Genomic DNA, 22,304 nt, shown 5'->3' with positions numbered 1-22,304 from the left:
TAGAATTTACTGTTCCACCTTGTGAAACCGTTAAACTTCGTATGCTTCGTTTTTGTAGTGAGACTTTAAATGCCCCAAACAGGCAATTTACATTTCTTCATATAATAGCTGGTAGCAAAATGATCAGTACATTATAGCATTTAACATATGTGTTGATTAAAGCTCTTTTTTATTGCTGAAAACCTGCCACGGGCCTGGACTCGCGCGTCAGGCGCTGAGGGTCGGCGCCGAGCACGCCAGCCCCGCCCTGCCTGCCCGGGGAGGCTGCGGGCTGGGGACCAAGCATCTCCATCACCCAGGCGATCCACCTGGCATGCCATGACTTTTTTCTTTAAAAACTAAAACTAACTTTTTATTGGCCACTACACTTTAGATCTCAGATTTTTCAGAGTACAAGGAGAGGAACCCAAGTGGCTCAACAATTGATCCAAAAATGTGAGGGAACACGTGGAATAATAAAGGACATGTTTTGTTTGACTTCTGTGTGGAGGATCTCATTAGATCTGGTACCTCGGGCCCTGGTACGACGCCCTTCTGGGGCCAGGTCACTCTCAACCTGAACATAATTTGGCCAATTTCTACCTTTATGCTTTTAAAGGGGTTAATTCTGCAGAGGAAGACAGTGAGAGAGACATTTTCTGAGCCCCAAATCTGAGATATTCGAAAGACTGGAAAGGGCTAGATGATTCTAAATCCATAAAAAATCTTCAGGTTTTATTTTTGCCAAATCTCTAACCAGAGCACTAATAAATAGCCTAAATTAAATACTACTTCTCACTTTTCCTCTCTTCCTCTGCTCGCTGTTCAGCAAGAGAGCCTGTTCAGCAGGAAGCCTTCCCAGTAGCAGATGGCAGGGAGTGGCAGGTGGCAGAGAGCATACGCAGCCTCTGGAAAACTGATACCAGCCCGCAGCCCCGACTCTGAAATCCGGCACAAAATCCTCATGCTCCAAGTTTTTGTCTTGCCTTTTTGTTTTTAAGAAAACAATTCGATTTTTGTAGGGCCCAGAGATTGACCTAATTCCATCAGGTTAAAGAGTAAGTGGGCACTTTAGTGGACACATGATGTTTGAGGATCCATCCCAACAAAAAAATGTAAACAAAGTGTGCACCGCCAAGCCCTGTATACGCCAAGCCCTGTATACCAGCTGCCCCCACTGGGACCGTGGCCCGGACTGCTGGCAGCAAGAGGCAGCGCTCAAACCCAGCGTGTGACCAGTGTGTGCAAACTCAAGGCAAGCGTAGTATTGCGAATTCCTTTCTTTGTGGCAACAGTGTTACCATATGCGAGCTAGCTGGGACTGCCTTTTAAAACCCAGTAGGAAGCAAGAGAAAGGCTGAGGTGCTAGAATAGAGCTATGAAGAAGGCAGCGGGGCCGTGGAGCCTGAGGACCCAGAGGGCCCGCATGTTCAGTTTTGCTTAATTTTTATAATTTTTTCCTCTTGGTCCAGTGAAAGGTATCCCAGTCTCTCCTGAGTACCACAAGAAATGTCAGTATGACACAAAGCTGATTTCCTTGCCGAGTAGCTGTTCTGTTCTGTTGCTCTCTGTTCATCTGTGTTGTCATGAACTTCTGAGCTGTCAGCTTCAGCTTCACGTCTCCCTTCTGCTGAAGTATGAATTCACGTAACACCATGGTTCAGTATTTCCCCCAAATCATTTTCATAAATCTCACATGAAAATAGGATGTTGATTTAGGGGGTATTAAATAAGGAATACAATTTTTATATTTTTGTTTGTTATTATTTTGCCTTCTCTTTCCCACTTCAGACTAGATAGTTAATGAGTTTTATCCTCAAGTTTTCATAGACTGTTGACTGTTACGACTTCGGTCACATGGACTGCACACCTGTAAATACCTAAGAGAAGTACCTGCTGGTGAAAGACAGAGAACTTGGCCTTGACGTTGAAGAGCTAACACCGGTTTTCTCTTTTCTTACATTTTTTTTTAGATTCCGACACAGCCCCAACTGCTGGTACCTGAGAGACTGGACCATCCACACCTGGATCAGGCAGTGCCTAAAATATGGTGCACAAGACAAAGCCCTGTACACCCTTGTGAACAAAGTGAGTGCCCTGCTGGCCCACACAGCCTGTCCCTTCAAGCTTAGACGATGTGGTGTTTGAACTTGTCACAGCACAGCAAAAATAGTACAAGAAATAACTTTTTAAAATTATTTGCCCTCAGATAGCCTGTTGAGAGCGGGGCTGGGTGTAAATTAATCAGTGGGTTAGAAGTAAAAATCCCCGTGGCTGCTGCTGTTCCCAGCGACAGGCAGAAGAAGCTCCGGCCGTCCGGCTCCGCGAGGACTCCGCGCGGGCGCTCGTTCATTCCTGACGTTCATTCCTGCCTGCGGTTCTGTGCCTGGTCCCCTTGGTGACATTTAGGGGAGTAGTCGAGGTCCTAGTGTTCAGACTCCCTTATACATTTTAAAAAAGACCTATTCCCGGTCACTCAAAACATATCTTCCAAATGCCCTGGCTCCTCCCCTCAAGCAATAAAGTACAAAATAAGCAAAAGCTTAGAGCTTCGTTGTTGTGAGTCTTAACCTACAACACTGTTATGACCTATAAAAAGAGTTTAACAATATTCCCATGAAAATGCATTATTCCTATAGTATCATTGGACCTCGTATGTCAAAACTCAAAAGGAGATACTACAAATGGTTGTACATTTTTTTAAAGGAAATACTAACTTTGTTTGGGGGGGCATTTTTCTCACATGAGCTGGGCCCAGCTCAACCTAATACGTGTTGCAGACGGTTCATGTGTGAGGCATTGTCGTAGGTATGGCGCTGTTCACAAAAATGAGCACTGTCTTATCCTTACCCTCAGGAAACTTGTAATTTAATAAGGCAGATAAGCAGGTTCACCGATAAATCTAATATTAGGCCCCAGGAGAAGGGATAGATTGATCCCTGCCCTCCTCAGTTTGATGACACAGATTGTACTAAAAGAAGAAGGCGCCTGTGAAAACAAAGCAGGAAGGGTCTAGAAAGGCAGAAATGTCTGTCTCACTTTCTGCTGTTCCTGCTCTTTTGTGGAAAGCACACCGGGCAAGGAGTCCGAAACCCAGGCTGCAGTCCCATAAATTGCACTAGTTAACTGTGGCTTTGGGCAGACGGTTCACTCTTCTAGGTCTTAGTCCTGCCAACACAGAGTCACGGGAGTGGCACTAAGTTGGTGGTTTCTAACCCTGCTGCCCACGAGAAGGACAGAAGCGGCTTTTAAAATGTATGATGCACCCCCAAGATTTTCATTTAATGGGTCTTTCTGGAACCCAGACATTAGTATTTTTAATGGGTTTTAAATTTTTTAATAGAATTTTTTAGAGCAGTTTTAGGTTCACAGCAAAATTGAGAAGGTACAGAGGTGTCTTGTCTGCTCCCTGGCCCACACCTGCACAACCTCCCCCAGTGTCCACGTCCCCCACCAGAGCGGTGCATTTGTTACCAGTGATGACCTGCACTGACACATGGTAACCAGCCAAAGTCCAATTTACATTAGGGTGCCGTACATTCTTGGTGCCGTACGTTCTCTGGGTTTGGAAAAGTGTATGATGTGTATCTACTATCACAACATCATACAGAGTAGTTTTACTGCATTTAAAATCCTCTATGTTCCGCTGTACATTCCCTCATTGGTATCCTTTTAAGGCTCCCATGTGCCTTCTGATTTGCAGCCTGAGCTGAGAATCATTGGCTAGTTGATTTCTAAGGCTCCTTCCAGCTTTAGTGATGTATCATTATAAAACATTTACTTTCACCCTGCCCCACAATTAATGCTGATTTGGATGATGGTTTTGAGAAATGCAGATGCTGCCCGTGAGCTCCAACCTTGCAAATAATGGCTTGCAAACATTTTCCATTTCAGCACGCCTGAGGCATCCCACACAGCCTCCAGCAACGGTGACCCAGCTCAGCCGTGACTCACTGCTGGGGTCAGGGTGGGGGTGGGGGCACTTGTCAGGACCACCTGGGTGTCCCAAGAGGGTACAAGAGGTGTAGTGTGAAAAATGTCCTCAGGCAGTTCTGGTAGTTGGTGGGGGAAGAATGGGGCGGAATGGAAGATGGTGTGTAAACCTACTGACATAGAAAATTAAAACAAACAATATAAATATAACCACAATTGAGATCATTATTATCCATCCTTGATTGAATGAAAATCACATGGGCAGCTCACTAAAACTCCAGGGTTCTGTGCCGCATTTCTAGGGATCGTGGTTCTATAAGCCTGAGGCTTAAGAATCTGTCCTGTTAAATGTATGTCTGGAAAACCCTGGTGCAGGTGCTAAACAGTCCATATTTGGAGAAATCTGGGTTCTCAGATATTCAGCTGCTTGTGAACAGAACATCTGAGGAGATTGATTAGTAATATTTTATTGGCATGTTTCTTGGTTTTTAAAAACCAAGGAGGCAACAAGGGGTGCTGGTGTGGATGTGGCAAAAAGGGGGCCCCCGTGCACTGTATGAGGTGCCTCACAACTTGTAAATAAAGCTATGATGTGATCCAGCTGTCCATCCCCACTTCTGCATGTCTGAAGGAATGAAATCACTGTCTCAGAGGTACCTGCATCCCCACGTTCATTGCAGCATCATTCACAAAGCTAAGATATGGACACAGCCTAAGCGTCTATTAACTAATGAATGGATTTTTTTAAAGGTGTGTTCTGTATACACAATGGAATGTTATGAAGCTATAAAAGAGATCCTGCCATTTGTTACAACTTGGACGGAATTTAAGAGCATTATGCTAAGTGAAATAAGTCAATCAAAGAACGACAAATGCCCCATGATGTCACTTATATATAGAATCTAAAAAAACAAACTAAAAAATGAAGTGTAGAATGGTGGGTGCGGGGCTGGGAGCTGTGGGAGACGGAGGTGATGGCCAGAGCGGACAAAGGTCCAGCTGTAAGATGGTAAGTGTGGAGGGTCTGACGGCCAACGCAGTGACTGTAATTAACAGCTCTCTCCTGTGTAATGTGTGTGACGGGGGCGTTAGCCAACCTGGTCCTGTAATCACTTCTCCGTGTAACGTGTCGTAACTCATCACGTTATACACCTTAAACTTACACAATGTTATTATATGCCAATTATATCTCAGTAGAGTTGAGGAAGAAAAAACGTCTGAGGACCAAAAAGTGCTGCATAAGAAGATAATGTGTGGTTTCTTATGGGAGTCCTTTTTTTTTAAATGACAAAAATTTATTATCTTAGATTTCTGGACATTAGAAGTATGAAACATTTCAACAAGCTAAAGTCAAGGTCGTGGCAGGGATATGTTTCTTTAGGAAGCTTTTGGGGAGAATCTATTTCCTTGACTTTTTAAAATGAGAGTCCATTTTTTTACATGAATATTCAAACCTTAGATTAGAAAAAGAATCTCTGAACCCATGGAGTATGGGGGGTGTGGTATTTATTTCTTGAGCTATGACATGTTAGAGTTGAGTTTGTGTTTCACAGATCAATAATCGTATATCAGACACCTCCTCACAACTCTCTCCCCCGACCAGCAGTTCCAGTTACCAAAACTCACAAGTCACAGGGTCCGTTTCACTGTCACCGATGCTGTGAAAGGATAGGCAAATGCTGTAATGCTAATGGTAGCGAGTTTTGTCCTGAATAATACATGGGCATGCATTAGAAATCAAAGTGGATATTTTTCTCCTATTTTCCTTTTATTTCCATTTTCATTGCAGGTACAATATGGAATTTTTCCTGATAACTTTACATTCAATTTACTGATGGATTATTTCATAAAGAAAGACAATTACAAAGGTAAGAAACCAAACCCAGGTCCATTTATAATGGGGTTTCAACACCCAAAGAGAAGTAAATGTGGTCGCTTTCCCTTTTGTATTCCTTAATGATATCTCTTCACATCACTCAGAAATAGATCTGTAGTTGATGCACCATGCCACTTGGCCAGAGAGGAAAGTTATATCCAGGTTTTTTCCTCTGAGTTTCTCAAGTGTATTTGTTTGTGTCTCATTAGGCAAAGGACAGTGAATTTAGTTAAGCAAAAAAATCCTGCCTGAGCTTCCATGGCTAGTTAAGGTAATAGTAATGCTGTTATTAGCTTACCCCCCTTTTTTGGCACCATTTGCTACCTTTATTTTATTTAAATCAGAGTTGTTGTATTATGTAAAATATGAAACCATAAAATCAGTTGACTTCTTCTGGAAAGAGCAGTACCGTCACTACGAAGGAAAATCACTTTCCCTCCCTAGAATTTTGTTAGTTCGTCTGTGAATAAGTGGACCCATGATCTCTGAGCTCTCTTTTCCCTCAGATCCTCCAACTCAGTGAAATTCATTTAAAGTGGCTTCTAACCTCGGCTGCAGCGAGGGAGGCCGAGGGAAGAGGGTGATTGCCGCTGACCCACCAGAGCCTGCCAGGCTCCCGTGGACAGGGAGTGCAGTGGAGCACATTTGTGCCTGTGGCCGTGCAGACAGACAGGAGAGAGGAGGCTTTGCCAGTGTGTAAAGACACACCCTGGCTTTCCACGTCACTGTTTCACCAGGCCGGGTGGCCCCCGGGATCCCTGAGCAGCCACGCCTGTGGTAGGGTAGCTGCTACCTCAGGACCGTGAATGTGGACTGGGGCCACGTAGGAACTCTGACCGGGTGCTTTCTTCCAAATTGCTGATTCGATCTTCTGCTTCACTAGTCTGCTGTTGATTCCTTCTAATGTATTCACTCGCTTCAGATACTGTACTCTTCTTTTCTGACTGGTTTGTTTTTTTCTTTTTTATGGTTCCAATGTCCTTTTTTATGCCTACTATCTCTTTGTTGAAGTTCTCACTGAGTTCATTCATCCTTTCTTTAAGTTCCTTGATTACCCTTAAAACCATTGGTGTGAACTCTGCATCTGGTATACTGCTTGCCTCTATTTTGTTTAGTTAATAACATGGAATGCTTCACAGATTTACCTGTCACCATGCACGGGAGCCATGCTAATCTCCGTACCATTCCAGCTGCATGTGCTGCCGAAGTGAGCACTGTCTTTGCCTTCTGGTATCCTGTCTTGGGGTTCCACCCCTGCATGCCGGCACCCTCGGCCTTTTCCACTGCATCAGCACTCAGTGATTAGGCGGGGGGTTGGCCCTTTCTGCCCGTAGTGTGGGCACCCCGCTCCTCTCTTCTCTTTGCGTCTCCACTTAATCTGGCAACTGCTGGCTGCCAAGGGGTATTTCCTGCGTGTTATTTTTTGAAATGTTAATTATCCCTTGTCCATTTCTTACTCAGTTTTAAACATGCACTTCCTGAATTCAATTGAAAGATAATTTGCTTTCACATAATCTAATTTTCATAATCTATTTTCTGAACATCAGATGTAAGAATCTGTATTACTGTATCATTGAAAAATTATGTAGTAGCAATCTTATTCCCTTACTCTCTTTAAAAGGTATGCTGGAAGAATCAAAGCAAATTTTTTTAAAATAAAGTTTTGATAAAGATTATTATATTTTATGGCAAAACTTAGAAAATAATATATTTTTATTGTTAAGATAGGAAATATCAAAGTACATACATGATTATGGAGGAAAATTAAATTGGTTATACAGGTCAATCTAATTTTATTTCCCAAAATGACTAAAATACAGAATATAAATAATGAATGACAAATAACTTTAATTTCTTTTTCATGTGTAATTTTAGATTCAGTCATAAACAGTTGGCGAAACTAAGTTTCTTAAAAACTATATTTGTAGCTTTAATTTTTTAATTGGTTTATTTGGTGTGTTTTTTTCTTTAAATCTCTTCCAGGTTATTATTTTGCTACTGACTAGATGACTTCCTGGTCTGCTTGTCTATCTCAGTTTCCCTATTTGTAAAAACAATATGGGAGTTCTTGCCTGTGGCCTCATTCCGAACCGTGACATGTGCAAAACCAGCTGACTGGGAACAGCTGCAAACCACTGCTAACTCTTGTAATTATTAGTGTAAGCGAAAAGTGGTTACCACAGCAACTCAGTCAAAAATACTTGTACCTGTCACCTGCAGGCACCACATCTTAAACCAACATTCTGTAACAACAAATACTAAAAAAAGGAAATTGACCCTGGCCAGGTGAACCAGTTGGATGGAGCATTGTCGCAAATACTGAAAGTTTTCAGGTTCAATTCCCGGTTAGGGCCCACATCTGGGTTGCTGGCTCAGTCCCCCGTCAGGGCATTTACAATAGGCAGCCCATCCACATTTCCCTCTCACACCGATGTTTCTCTCCCTCTCTCTAAAAAGTCACTAGGCATATCCTTGAATGAGAATTTTTTACAAAGAAAGAAAAAAAGGAAATTGTTTGAACTTGATTTTCTTGGCTTCTGTTTATTTTGTGGAATAGTGAGGGAAACTAAGCTTGCTTAAGGTCTGACCTCTGATGACCAGAGTTCAGGTGGAAATGAATATGCTGTGTATCACACCTAGGTGCTTATCATTTGTGAGTAAGCATTTTCTTTTCCCTTCATTCAGGTCTTTTAAACTGAGCTCGATTGTCTTTTTTATGTTCATTAGTTTTTTTGTCTTTGAAATAACACCTAGGATTTAGGATTGCCTCTAGCATTTGTCCTCTTTTGCCCCAACAAGAAAGTACCAGAACATGGAAAGACACAGTCAGCCCAGCCCCTCTCTGCTTGTCGGGGTGACTCGGAGAATACAGGCTCCGGCAGAAGTAAGGCCTGCTTGAGTGTGGTTGGTAGGGTAATAATGTGCGTGTAGTAACTCGTTTTAATTTGAACACGTCACCTAAAATGTCACATGGTGTGCTTGAGGGTGATATTGTTCTGTTATGTTACAGAATTACATGCTATGGCTTCGTAATAAAAGATTTTGTAATGAAAAAGGGGCATTATTTTTGGTGAACCCTGTAGCTCTGCCGTTTTTCTGCGTCTTAGCTCCTCCAGCTGACAGGCATGGTGCCCTTCAGTTTGCTTCCCAGTTTATGGGGCATTTTCATGTGCGTTGTCTCGTCGGCCTGTCCCACAGTCTTTAGAAGTAGATGGGACAGAGGTGTGGTGCCATTCGGGAGAGGAGACTGGGCGACAGTGAGTGGTCTGCTCAGTGCCCCCGAGGGCAGTGGTGTGATGGGACCTGGTGTGGTGAATACACGGATGTGCAGCGGAAGCCAAAGGCTTGGGAAGAGCAAGGACCAGGAGCCGCACTTTTTACCTCTTAATTCTGCTTATTTTTCCATCACCCCCAGTTTTTATGAGTGTTTATAGTTAGACACAGATACGGTACTGTTACCTGCAGCTAATTTGTTCTCATTTGTACTTTGATCTTCCTGCCAGATGCTTTAGCTGTGGTTTTTGAGGTCATGATGCAGGAAGCCTTTGAAGTGCCTTCCACCCAACTGCTCTCCCTCCACGTTCTACACCATTGCCTGGCGAAGAAGGCAGACTTCACTGTAAGTGATCCACCCGAGGCAGGCCCGAGAGCCCGAAGAAAGCGAGTGGCGGGTGCTCAGGAGGGCTGAGGCGGCCGGAGGGAGCCCCGCTGTCAGAGCCTGGAAGGAGCTGTCTGAGGTGCGGCCCCGCAGCCATGGCCGCCCAGGAATGAGTGTCCACTCTGTACGCTGTAGTTGCTGGGCTCTAACAGAGTGGACCTGGACGTTCCTCCACTCTCGAGACTCCCGGGTGAATGTGCTTGTGCACATTTTGAAACCTGAGCTAGTCCCAGTCCTCCTCAGACGTCCAGAAACTGGTAACTGATAGTGAGAGCTGGACGTGGCGTATCAAAGAAGCGATTAGGTGCTGACTCAGACCGCAGCCTTAGGTACTAAATACCAGTTACTTAAGTTATGTCAGTGTTTTCCTGTGGTTACTCCGGATCGATCCACAATACCGGGTTTTGGTGTTATCCCTTAGGTTAGGTACTTAATCATTACGTATTGCTGTCCTAAGAATAACAACAGTGATAACAACAATAACTAATATTGAAAGAGCGTTTACTTCGTACCAGGCTGTGTTCTTGGTATTTTAAATTTATTAATGCATTTAATCCTCACAACTCCGTAAAGACGAGAAGCCTGGGGCGCAGAGACGTCAGTTAATACCAGGAAGCCACTTCACGGAGGAAGTCTTGTGCTATTGTCTGCCCTAGTTCAAATATAACATTGAAACACTCCAGTTTGAGTAGGCACTGAAAATGTCCTCTAGTCCAGCCTGCGTTCTGAAGAGTTCACAGCACGCTCTGCTTTTCTGAGGGGGGTCACGGCCTGTGTGAACACCGCAGGGACTGTCTCACTAAGTCTGTCTTGAGCACCTGTGATGCTCCATGCACACTCACACAGGTGAGCAAACCTTTCCGCCCATGGTCTGAGAAGAGTAGAGGCATTTAAAAACAGTGGGACACACAGATGCAAAGTTGTGACTGATGAGCAATACAAAGATGGGGTCCCTGAAAAGCCTGTGTTATAGGGAATTTTTGTTTGTATTTTAAACTTAGGAAAGGCTTTCTTAAGAAAATAGTTCTGGGGTTAATATTTGAAGGATGAATAGGAATTAACTGACTGAAGAGGGGAGAAAATCCAAAAAGAGGAAATAACGTGCAAAAGCCCTGTGGCAAAAAGAACTTGGTGTGCAGGAAAGGGCTGGGAAAAGAGAGAAAGATACTCAGTGTAGCTGCAGCCAAGAGAATGGTAGGAAGGCTGTCGGGTGGGATAAGGGTGGAAAGTGCAGAGCATGCTAGGTTAGCTGTTTTATCTTCATCCTCAAATGAGTGGAAAACCATTGAAAAGTTTTAAGCAGAGAGGGTAACATGATCAGATTTGTGTTTTGAAAAGGTGCCTCTGGTTCTACTGGGCGTCACAGGTCAGAGTGCAGTCAGCGTGACTGTGGTCCGAGCCCTTGGAAGATGGCTGTGGCTGTCTGTACAAGAGGTGGCGGTCGTCAGGGACCCGGGTCGGGGGGAGTTGCAGAGTAGCCGATGAACCTATTCGGGAGGCAAGTGACATGATGTTGAACTAGCTGTGGAGCCGGAATCAGGGGTCAAATCTCATCCCCTCAGTTTCTGACTTGTGCATTACATCTGGACAGAAGGGTTTCCATGTGTTCACAAAGGGAAGTCTGGAAAAAGAAGAGGTTTTATAGGGGAAATCATTAATTTGGCTCTGAAGAGTTTGCATTTTGAGACAGTTAAGAGATCACACAAAGGAAATTAGGATCTTAATGGGAAAGTCTGGACTGCTTATAACGTGTGTACATCCACGTGTAAGTGTCTGCAAATCGCCAAAGAGCGAAAGAAGAATCAGGGATGTGGGGCCACAGAATCCACAGGAAGAGAGTGGTCTACAATATAGCCTCCTTCTGAGTAAGTGAGGACTTTTGAAAACTTCATTAAATCCAGCAACAGGAAGGCACTAAATCGTAACCTTTGTTTCCATAGAATAAGGGGCAGGAAACCAAGTTGGAGTGGATTGTGGAGTGAGTTAGAGGTACAGAAAGGAGACAGAATAAGCAAGTCTTTTGAGATATCCAGCTGTGGGGTGGAGTGAAGCAGGGGGAAGAGGAGATCTGAGGGTTTGCTTTGTATCAATGCGAGAGGCAGAAGCATAAAATGGAAAAACCTACAAGAGGACACTGGTGAAATAGCACCTGGCTTAGCCCGTACATACAGCAGGGGCTGGCAGCTTAGAACAGACCCAGTATTTTAGCAGTGGTTGCATTATTCCCAGACCATGGAGGGGCAAACCCCTCTCAGACTCTCGTTTATTTTTGTTAGTTTGTTTTCATCTTTTTTGAAGTCCTTTGGGAGTGTCACTGTTCCTGCCGCCATCACTGCCCTGCTGGACTCCTAGCACAAAAAGGGTACCGCTTACTTGGCCATTAGTCCTGTTGCATTCTGATGCTATATAGGTCATTCATTCTTTTTCCTTGAAGAAAAGAAAAAAATGTTTTGAAGGCTCCTTATTTACTATTCACCAGGCCCCTTTTCATGCAGTTTATGTGGGGGAAAGAAAGTCAAGCCTTAGAGTAATTTGCTTTTGCAGTTGGAATGACCTGGTCCTTAATTACCAGCAATTTCACTTATCTGTGCTGCAGAAGTGCCTGGAGAGGTTTTGTATTCTTCCCAAGGTCTTTGCTTTTTTCCGACCTTGAAAAATGACACTTTCCTTGCACAAAGGCCATCCCCGGTTTGGGCGCCCATTAGCACCCAGATGCCTCATTTACACCAGGCTGCAGTTGTAGCCTACAGACCACATTCACTCTCCACTTCCTCCCTGACCTCTGGGTACAGAGACTGGTCAGTGCAGGGCAGCCCGAGCTTTGTGTGCTGTAATTTCCAAGCCAGAGCCAAGACTCAGACCCGTGCGGACTCACAGAGCACTGAGAGGATGACGGCTCTCGTGTCTGGGGGGTTGCCAAGGCCCTCCTCTGGGCCCTGCTTTCCCGGCGAGTCTCTGTCTCCGGTCCCTGCAGTTACCGTTCTGCAGCAGCTGACCCATGCTTGTGGGTCTGCCCCATTTTTCTGTCTCAAAAGGCTCCAGTTTTATTGAAGTGTAATTTTACACCCTGGGTTGAAAGAAACGATCACTAAGTATTTCTAATCACCTAATTTATTTTTGAGAGGCACAGTTCTATCTAAAAGCAACCTAATAGTGGTATTTATTTTAACACTGTCAAGCAGGACTCTTATCATTGCTGAATTGTTTAAAATTCAAAAGCTCGCTCTGTCTAGTCATGGCCACGTGAGTGAATGCAGGCCGACAGCGTGTCAGGTTTTTGATTGTCCAAGGCAGTGTGGGTCCACAGCACACTCTTTGTTTTTGTTCTTTTTTACTTTCCTGATTGTACGAGGGGCTCTTATTTGTTGTCAGATTTCTGGAGAATAAAAGTACAAAGAGGAAAACCAAAGTTACTCATAATTTCACTATCCAGAAGTCTATCAACATTTAGGGTATTTCCTTTCTGTATTTTTCACTAAACATAAATACCTTTTACTTATAAAACTGGGATTATAATATACCTATGGCTTTATTATTTTTCTTTTTTAACGTAATGCTATCACATGTTCTTTTTCTTCCTTGTAATTAACGATCACATTTTGCATTAAGTGTTCACTGCGTGTCTGACCCTGATCGGTGCCTTCTGTTGCAGTGGGAAGAGCAGAGGAACTTCGGGGCTTCCCTGCTGCTCCCAGGCCTGAAGCAGAAGAACTCAGTGGGGCTGAGTTCTCAGTTGTATGGCTGTGCACTTCTCGGTAAGCAAAGTGATCCTCACAAATTTTATTTTCCACGGGCAGAACTAATGCATTCTTAACTTCATAATAAAATTAGAGTTTGATTTAAATTGGCTAGTGAAATCCCTATACAGCTTTCATTTTTAGGCACACACACGAAAATAGACTTTGACAGCTTTAGAGTTACGACATAAGAAAATGAAGAGGGTCCTAAGGCCTGTCCCTGACTTGCAAGCTGAGAAGCAGTGCTGGTGGATGTGGATTGTCCACCCAGTGTGAGGGAGGGATAGAGAAAGGAAAGTTCGGGCCTCTTTGGGGAGAACAAGCCAGTAGAGTCTTTCCCGGTATCAACAAACATCTTTTTCTCTCTAGATCTGAAGTCCAGGGAGAAGCTGAGAGTTAGGGTTGAGATTCTCTCCTTGGTCTTGTTTTCAGATGAGGGAAGAGAAACTTAGCACAACTGGTAGCACTTTGGGGAAGCAGAGAGGGACTCGCTGGTACCGTGTGGCCGTGCCACATAGGGGGTGGGGGGCGGCTTTCCGTTAGTGCCCTGACTGCACTGTGATCAGGCAGGTCAGCAGGACACGGCCTCCTGAGCTGTGACCTCAGAACCTGGTCGTGTGGACTTTAGGCGGATAACACTCTACATTAAATGTGCCGTTTTCCAGAGGCTTATTAAATGCCTATTCAGTACTCTCTCGTTCTCTGTCTCAGGTGACAGGCGTTTGAGAAAGCACCTTCTCTCAATTAGACGTTATTCTGCTTACCTTTGTTTTTGAAAAATCATCAAATTTATAGCAGTTTGGCTGAATTTGAAGTTGATTCATACTGATTCTGATATAAACTGACTCAGAAGAATCTCAGAGTTCACCAGACTGACCATCAGACTAACAAAAGAGTTTACCACTTTTTAAAAAATTGTGTTCTCTTTATTTGCCATCTACTCTCAATACCGATTTACGTGTTTTTGCCTTCAGATTAGCATTCGGGACTATTATACTGCAGGAAGTGGTCCGGGCTAAGAAAACGCACTTCGTTACTCTCGGTTCTGAGCAGAGGCCCCGGTGCATTGGCACTGGCAGCTGTCACATCGGAAGCTCTTCTCTCTCTTTGTATCACATGCTGGGCAGCCCCACTCAACCGGGATGGAAGCAGCTTCCCAGAATGTGGCTGCAGTCTTGCCCCAAGCACCTTAAAGGGCTAAAATTAGCTGTCACCCGATAAGCTTTGTCTATTTATGCCCTGCTATAGCCCTTCCAAATCCTCCTTCCCAGGAAAGATAAGTGAAGGTGGATTTAAGACCTGGCAGCTCAGGGTGACCTTGCTCCTTAGCCCGGAGACGGCTTCTGCACCACAGGAGTAGAGACAGCCCCTCCCCAGCAGAGGACCCTGCCGTCCCTAGTCCTCATCTTGAGTTCCAGGGCTGACAGTTGGAGAAACCAGGAGAAACACTCATGCCCTGTGAGGCAAAGGGTGATGAGGACTTCATGCTCGAAGGTTCTTAAACTCAAGTAAAGAAAGGGAGAATAAAAGGAGTTTTTCTTTTTTCCATACTGTCAACGGGATGTTTTGAAGCACTTTGAAAATGGCACACGTTCGTTTCCTGCCAGGGCCAGGTGTCCAATGTTGACAAGACTTCACTGTAGGGAAGCTGTGGAATCTGCTTTGCTGAGGAAAATTTTGTTCCTAAAACAAAAATAGTATTTTTGTTGTCTGACTCACTTCAAAGGGTATCTCCACATAGAGGCAGATATATCAGCCTCTCTGAGCTTCGCTTAGCCCTGTGCTTCAGACATCCTTGTGATAATCCCCGCCAGCACAGATGGAAAGGAAGAAAAACGAGTTTATAAAAGTGTATATTAAAAAACATATGCAGTGGATTTAACCACGTTTTCCGTCATCCATCTGAAATGCCACCAGGCTGCTGGGTGGGATGGGGCCCTTGAGACAGAGGTGGAGTGGTCCCTCCCTGTCTGGGAGCTGCCGGGTGCAAAGGTACCTGGGCCTTGGTGTCCTCAGCCACAGACACCCACAGACGCGGTGGGAAGGCGGGGCTGAGCTCCTTCTTTGTTTCTCTCGGCCACAGGGAAGCTGGAGCTGCAGCGAGGGCTGCGGGCCGTGTACCACGACATGCCGCTGCTGTGGCGACCAGGCTACCTCGACAGAGCCCTTCAGGTGATGGAGAAGGCGGCCTCCTCCCCGGGAGACGGGAAGCTGTGTGGAGAAGCGGTACGTCCTCGGTCGGGATTCGGTGTGGTTAGCCATCTCCTGTCTCTCCCCAGTGAGGTTTGAGATTTGTTTTTGTTTTCTTCCCCCGCCCCCTACTCCTCAAAAAAATTTCTGTAGAATCATGTGCTTACCCAGTTGAAAAGGAATGAAAAACCACAAACCTCTTCGATGTTACTGACAAAATGTCCTTGAAAATAAGATTATTGTTGATTTTATAGCTCCCTGTCTAGAAGGAAGACTCTTCCCCTCCCCTGAAATGGAAAGTCCCCCTCCCAGACTTTGATAAAATACTGCCCCCTCCCCAGGAAACCTGCAGCACTAGCTCAGGAGAGGTTAAGATTGCATTTAAGATTTTTTGGCCTTTCTGTTTGCTTAGAGTCCTGGGGCACTACCCGGACATTTTCCTCAAACCCACAGGAAATGAATCTGGGGACTGGAGACAGCACAGCCTTCCTTCCCTTCCACTAAAACCTCCTGGTGCCGGGGGCGTGGTGCTGAGGTCTGGGTCGCGGGTTCCTTTCCGAGTTCTCAGGAGTTCACTTTGCCTGGCCCAGGAGCCTGGCCTTCAGCCCCAGGGCTCATCTCTCTTGGTCACCTAGGACTCTTGACATTATGAAGTGACCAGACTTAGCTCAGGCTACAAGGACACGTGGCATCTTAGAGCCACATGACACAGGCCATAGGAGGCCACCGCATCTGCTCCTGAGTGAGCAGCCCATGTAGTCGGAGTGAGGCCTGGAAGCACCTTGGTGGTGTCATTACTGGGCGCCAGCTGACGTGGACACCGGTCCACAGTGTCCACAGTGTCATGGATGAGATACGAGACAAATTCACACAGACTGCTGAGTCCTGTGGAGGAAAAGGGACGGCATGGCTACTCCCTCAAGGGGGGAGCACCCTGACCCTTGCCTTGCCAGGCTTTTACTGGGTTCAGTTTGCACAGGGATACATGGTGTATACATAAAGCTCATTAATTATTGTCAGGCAGTAAGGATCAAACAATAGAGAGCATATAAAGAACTACAAGGGCTTATTCTGAGTCAGGGTCTGTTAGTTAAAGGGCTAAAAAACTTTGGGAAACAAACTCATTTCCTGCTTGGCCCCTTATCATTTAATTGAGAACATTCTTAGCAGAGCAGGTTTCATAGGAGTTTACATATTCTTTCTTAGGCCTGATCACCTGGGGAGCCCGCCCTTTCCAGCACAGGGCTGCACTGCCCTCTGTCATTGTTTCAGGCTTAAGTCAGGCAGAGGAAGTAAGGCAGCCAAGAGATTAGGAGACTTCTTGCAGACAGAATGAGGACTCAGGCTTTGTCAAAGCCAAGGAGCAAGGGTCCATCACCTCCTTTTGCTATAGCCCCCCAAGTCCTTCCCTGGGGCCTCCATGTGATGGTGCCTGTCTTAGGTCGTTCCCCCCTTGGGGAATCTTACCCATCAGTGGCTAACCAGTCAAGCACTGGGGGCCAGCAGGGTGAAGAAAAAGGAGCAGACACGGCACTTCTGCCAGAGAGATAAGCTTTGTCTCCTTAGTGACTTATGGTCCAAAGGTCATTCACTCAGCCTTAGCCATGGGGGGGGGGGGGATGGTTACAGCTTCTGAAATCAGGCAGGGTGGTTCCCAACAGTGAACATTAGCTTTGAGCTACTACTTTGGTCTTTGTTTTGTCTTGACCTCGATCACTTAGCTCTCATTTCAGTCGAGAGATGTGCAGGCCCAGTTCCTGCAGTGGCTCCTTATACTGATGTCTAGTGAGTCATTACACTTTTTACCAGGCATTTATAACTGAGCGTTTCTAAATGCATGTTCCAACTTAGCCCTGCTACAGTCGGTACTAGTGATCGAAAACAAAATTATACCTAGACCCTTCACCAGGGAAATATTCCTTCCAATCTGAGCCAGATTTGCATTCTTTATGTTCTGACTTAATAAGGATGGGGCTTGTACCAGGTTTGGGTGTGATGTAGTAGTGCCATTAAAAGGCCTCGTGCTATTTCTGGATTTTTGTTCTTATATGACAAGGACAAAATTAATCGATGTTGAAGCAGGTGTGAATGCTGGCCATGAGGTTGTTTCCATCCCCTCTCTGACACTTAGTCCCTCTGGGCCAGGCGAGTTGTGCCTCAAGGTGAAAGCTGTGAAGCAGAGGGGTCAAAACAAAAAGAAACCCTCTGTTTTGTGATTTACTTACTTTCTCGGTAGCAGGAGTCACCTGTTAAAATAGATTTCACGTGTGCCCCCTGGGTCTTTGCCAGCAGCGTGTGTGGGTTGAGCTGGTCCCTACTTTACAGATTCCGAGAGCTAGGCTCCTCCTCTGAAGGAGGCTGTCGCCTGGGCGCAGAGGCTTCCCCGTGCACTCACCACGGCCCTGTGTTGGGTGTGGTCTGTGCTGGTTTTCCTTTCCCTCTCCCAGAACCACACTGATTGAGGAGGAAAGGCGTGGAGGTGTGGGCTGGGAGAGGGGATCTTTGGTGCCCATCAAGCATAATTCTTAGATTCCTCCCTGGCTGATTGAAAGTAAAATCAAATGCGATTGTACTGATTTATATATAAACAATTCTGAGTTTGCTTATTTGTATCGTTTGTTTTATACTGAGTTTTTCATGCCATCCAACAGGGTGATTCTAGTGTGAAATTATATAACCACTTCCATTTTCTATAATTTGACCAGAGAACTCTTCTCATGACTTCTAGATCCCAGATTTCCTTCCTCTCCCCTCTCCAGCCCCTCTTCACGATGGGTTTCGAGGGCCACTGGCTGATGAGGCCCTGCCCCCTTTGTGCCCCATAGCTCGACGTGCTGGACAGAGTCCTGAGGGCTCTGACTGCCCCGGCCCCTGAGGCTTCGGAGGAGCAGTCCCACGAAGGGGAGGACCGCCGGGGCCCGGAGGAGCTGATGGAGCAGTTGGACACGGAGGAAACCGAACAGTCCAAGCTTCCCCAGTACCTGGAACGATTTCAGGTGAGGCGCAGTGGAACGGAGGCCCTCTCGGCTGTGCATTAAACATGCTGCTCTGCCCTGGAGATTGACAAGCAGTCCTTTCATGCATTAGTGTCACCCACAAAGGCATTTACGACTGATGGAAATCACCTTTTTATTGCTTCACACAGAAAGTGGTCTTAAAAGAAATAAATGGAATTTCTACATTCTTTTTTGTACTTGAGCTAATGGGCCACAGTTTTGTTCCCTGAGGCAGCATGTCATTACCGCCTCATCCGTGACATGTGCCTGATGGGTGGGTAACAGCTTGCCTGCTCCTAGCAACCACCTGACTTCAACCCTGGGTGGAAAGGATCTGGCCATTTCCCCATCTTGCACTAAGCGTGCTTGACAGCCCAGAAATGCAGGTAGAAATTACAAAGCCACGTTTGGGAGTGATGGAGGTAAGGTGCAGGCGCCTGCCTGCCTTTGCCCATCCTGGCGGCTTTGAGTTGTGCACGTAGGGCCATTTGAAGTGCTCTCTTGCATTACACAGAAGATGGAGACGAGTGTCCACTGTTTCTTTTCAAAACAGCCCTGGCTCTGAAGCTGCCTTTGGTAGCTATCATATGTACACCCCAACGGGCTCTGTGGTCATCAAGGAAGAAGAGCCATGTACAAGGTTTAAGCCCTTGGCTTCTTGAGAGAAAGTAGTGCTGTCTGAAGGAGAACTCTTTGTATGAAGCAGAAAACATTCTGATCCATGCCAGCCGACCGATTATATCACTTGGGGACAGAGTGTAAATTTTGTCAGTGGATTTTACCCATAAATCTTCTCAGTGATTATATTGAATCAGCTATGGGAAACCTACTGCCCCCCCATTTCTCACCCCCCGCCCAGCAGAACGGGGATTCTACTGCACTTTTTAGCAGCTGTTTCTCCCAGTACTTCTTTCTGTAAGATCATCACTCAATCTCCCTCTTTTATAACATGAAAACAGAGAGAAAGGTTACCCAACGTTCCCCAGGCACACAGAGAATTAGCAGTAGAACAAGCTACACTCCTATTCTCTCTCAGAGAGAGATTCTCAAGCTATATTTCCTGTTCTCCTCCTAACTTTGCATAAAGTTGCAGATTTAGAAAGGCTAAATAAAAAATAAAAACTATCATTTTCCATATTTATATTGACTGAAGTTGTCACACCATTCCTGAAATTGCCACCTTTCTCATTTCTTATGTGATTAATCTCAGAGAAGAGAAATCTGCACCTACATTAAATTCTTAGCCCTCACTCTTCCAAAAACACTTTTCTTTTAAAAATCAAGGAAAGAAACAATAAAATAATTTAAATTAAAAAAAATCAAGAAATGGCAAATCTTTATTGACCGCCAGCTGTGTGTGAGACTCTGCCACATTTCACCCGTCCTCACGTAGCTCTGGGTGGCCGAGTCCGCCGTCCCACGGCACACAACACCAAGGCTGGCAGAAGCCAGCTCTTAGGTGCGAACAAGTTTTCTGGCTCGGAGTCGTGCCCTCATTCCAGTGTCACCAGCCGTCTCCGGGGCTCAGACCATGTGGGTGATGATTTTCATTTCACGTTCCCTTTTCTTTCTGTTGCCTGATAGCTGTTAGTCTCAGACAGATAACTTTGATGACAGACCCGTCACACTATGCCTCCGGCCCCTCCTGGAAGTCCATGGACCCGCCCCCGTTCCACTCCCCACAGGCACAGTCCTCACCCCCGTGCCAAGGAACTGCATTTGTCAGTGGGGCGGGGGCAGGGGGCCGTGAGTGTCTCTCTCTGATGATCTCCACCTCGAAGCGCTTAAGTAGATGGGAGTTTTTCCGTCCTTCCCTTCTCCGGGAACACAGCCCAAACAAACCAAGCTGCCATTTCAGACAGAGCTGTCAGCAGGCGGTTCCTAAGAGCTGACCTTCTGTGCGCGCAGCGGGTGGAAGCCCGCAGCGGTGCGAGCGCTCACGGGAGCTGTTCAGCACGTCATTAGAACGGAGTCCTTGAAATGGTTTCCATCTGCTGACACGTGTCAGGCAAACACTTATCTCGGTTATTCTGAAGGAAAAGATATGGATGGGCTTCCAGTTTTTCAGCTGCTTCTGCCATTTTGTTTGCATGTCCGAGTTCTTTGTTCTTGGGGTGAGCTGCCTGGTTCAGTGCAAGTCAGGGCGGAAATGCAATTTGTTATACTTATGTTGTCTTTGTGATTTAAAACAAGAAACTGGAGGGAATCACAGCACATGGAGTTCCACCTACTGTTTGTAAGCGAAGGGGGAAATCACGTGTAGTGCATCTTAGCAGACCTGCTAGGCTGGAAATAAGGACAAAAGCTAACAGGGCACGGATGAAAGGCAGCCTGACAGGTTCCCAGCAAAGTGCCTTTTCCTACGAGTGGAATGAATATGTGGGGATTTTGCAAGCAACACAGCCCCGTTTCCTCTGTGGTCTCTTCCGTAGGCCCCCATCCTCCCCCCACACACCACCTCCTTTTTTTCTGTGTCTTTGTTTCCAACAGGCCTTACATTCCCAACTTCAGGCGCTGGGCAAAGTCGAGTCAGGAAGCCTTCTGGCTCTGACCACCCAGCTCATCAAAGAGCAGCTGCCTGCCTGTGAGGCCGAGGACATCGCCGCCTATGAGCAGAAGCTGCAGCAGTGGCATCAGGAGCGGCTGTACCTGATCCAGAGGGAGCGGGAGCAGAGGGAGAGGGCGAAGCAGGAGCACCAGGCTCGGAGAGCAGCGAAGGCGTCGGCCTGACAGGGCCCCGGCCCCAGCCCGCCACAGGGACTTCACTAGCCCCCATCAGGGGACTCATGGTCACCACGATGGCAGCTTCCACCCCTCCATCCAACTTCTCCTTTCCTTACAGCAGGCTACTCGTGCTGTGAAAGCTGTCATGTCCTGTATATGCAGCCCTGTGACTGCCCATCGTGTAGTTCCAAGGGCGGTGGGACGATGAAAGTGGCAAGTGCTCAGAGTGAAGCCACCAGCTGAATGCCTTAAAATGAGTTCTTGAGGCTCACAGCAGAGTTCTTGAGGGATGGGGGCCCATTTCTAACGTTGAAGGTTCCTGACACCTAGTGATGGAGGCGGGAGAGGCCATGGGTTAAGTATCAGGTCTCAAGCACAGGCTTTTGTCCGCCTCTCTCCCTCCAGCCGAAGCGGACTGCGTGTCCTGGGTCTGACCTTGTCCCCCTTCTCTCTGGGACAAGCACTCAGCCTGAGCAGGGTGCGGGCCCCACACTCATCCCCACATCCCCCCCCCCCCGCCCCGCGTCTCACCACCAGGCTCAAACTGGGAGAAAGGCAGTACAGGCACAAACACAAGACCCGCCAGCTTTCACATTGCAGGAAACTGTGGTGGCATTTTTGGAATGTAAGGACTTTAGAGGAGAAAACTGGCCTCCTTGGCCAGAAGCTTCTCCATCGTGTTGGGGTAACTTCCAACGCATTGTCTCAGCTCCTTCACTAAGTAGGTCAGTTGGGCCTCCTGTGCACGGGCATGCACACACGTGCAGTGTGTGAGCACACGTTTCAGTCAGAGAAGCTGCGGGGATGGGGCTTCCAGTGCATGGGAGACACGGGCAATTACAAGAGTCACAGGAGGCGGAAAGTTCCTGAAGTTTCTGAGTGAAGGGCGTCGGGGACAGCTCTTGCTTATTGTGTAGTTTTGCCTTTAAGTACAGTGGTGTAATTTTATTCAAGATTCTGTTTTATCAGGAACCTGTGGCAATAAATGTTCTAGGATGTTTTTGATGTATTCTTTTTTTTCTGTTAATATGTTCTTTATCTTTCAGGAAAGGGAGAAAGGCACAGGGAATCTCATCATCACAGTTTCCATGGTTTTGAGCAACCGGTTTCCCCCTCCTTCTCCCTCAGGCCGTTGGCTTTATCGCAGCAGCCGCCAGCACTGACGGGAGACTCGGTGTGCACCCGCAGCCCCATGCGGGAGGTGCCGCCAA

The 22,304-nt window shown here is 46.4% G+C and overlaps 1 protein-coding gene across 1 annotated transcript in view; it reads left to right on the top strand.

Annotated features, from left to right (window-relative positions):
* Positions 1–22,102, top strand: part of MRPS27 (mitochondrial ribosomal protein S27) — an 80,060-nt gene extending 57,958 nt beyond the window's left edge. The window contains exons 5-11 of the mRNA XM_037149061.2: positions 1,953–2,067; positions 5,702–5,780; positions 9,292–9,407; positions 13,099–13,201; positions 15,267–15,409; positions 18,199–18,369; positions 20,860–22,102. Coding sequence (XP_037004956.2) covers positions 1,953–2,067; positions 5,702–5,780; positions 9,292–9,407; positions 13,099–13,201; positions 15,267–15,409; positions 18,199–18,369; positions 20,860–21,099 — 967 coding nt within the window. The 3' untranslated portion in view covers positions 21,100–22,102. The remainder of the gene's footprint in view (positions 1–1,952; positions 2,068–5,701; positions 5,781–9,291; positions 9,408–13,098; positions 13,202–15,266; positions 15,410–18,198; positions 18,370–20,859) is intronic.
* The last annotated feature ends 202 nt before the right edge of the window (positions 22,103–22,304 follow it).

The sequence above is a fragment of the Artibeus jamaicensis genome, unplaced genomic scaffold (assembly GCF_021234435.1).
Source record: "Artibeus jamaicensis isolate MK-2021 breed Jamaican fruit bat unplaced genomic scaffold, CSHL_Jam_final scaffold_369, whole genome shotgun sequence".
Taxonomy (NCBI): Eukaryota; Metazoa; Chordata; class Mammalia; order Chiroptera; family Phyllostomidae; genus Artibeus; species Artibeus jamaicensis.
The sequence above is the reverse complement of the archived record's forward strand: the minus strand, read 5'-3'. Positions and strand labels throughout refer to the sequence as shown.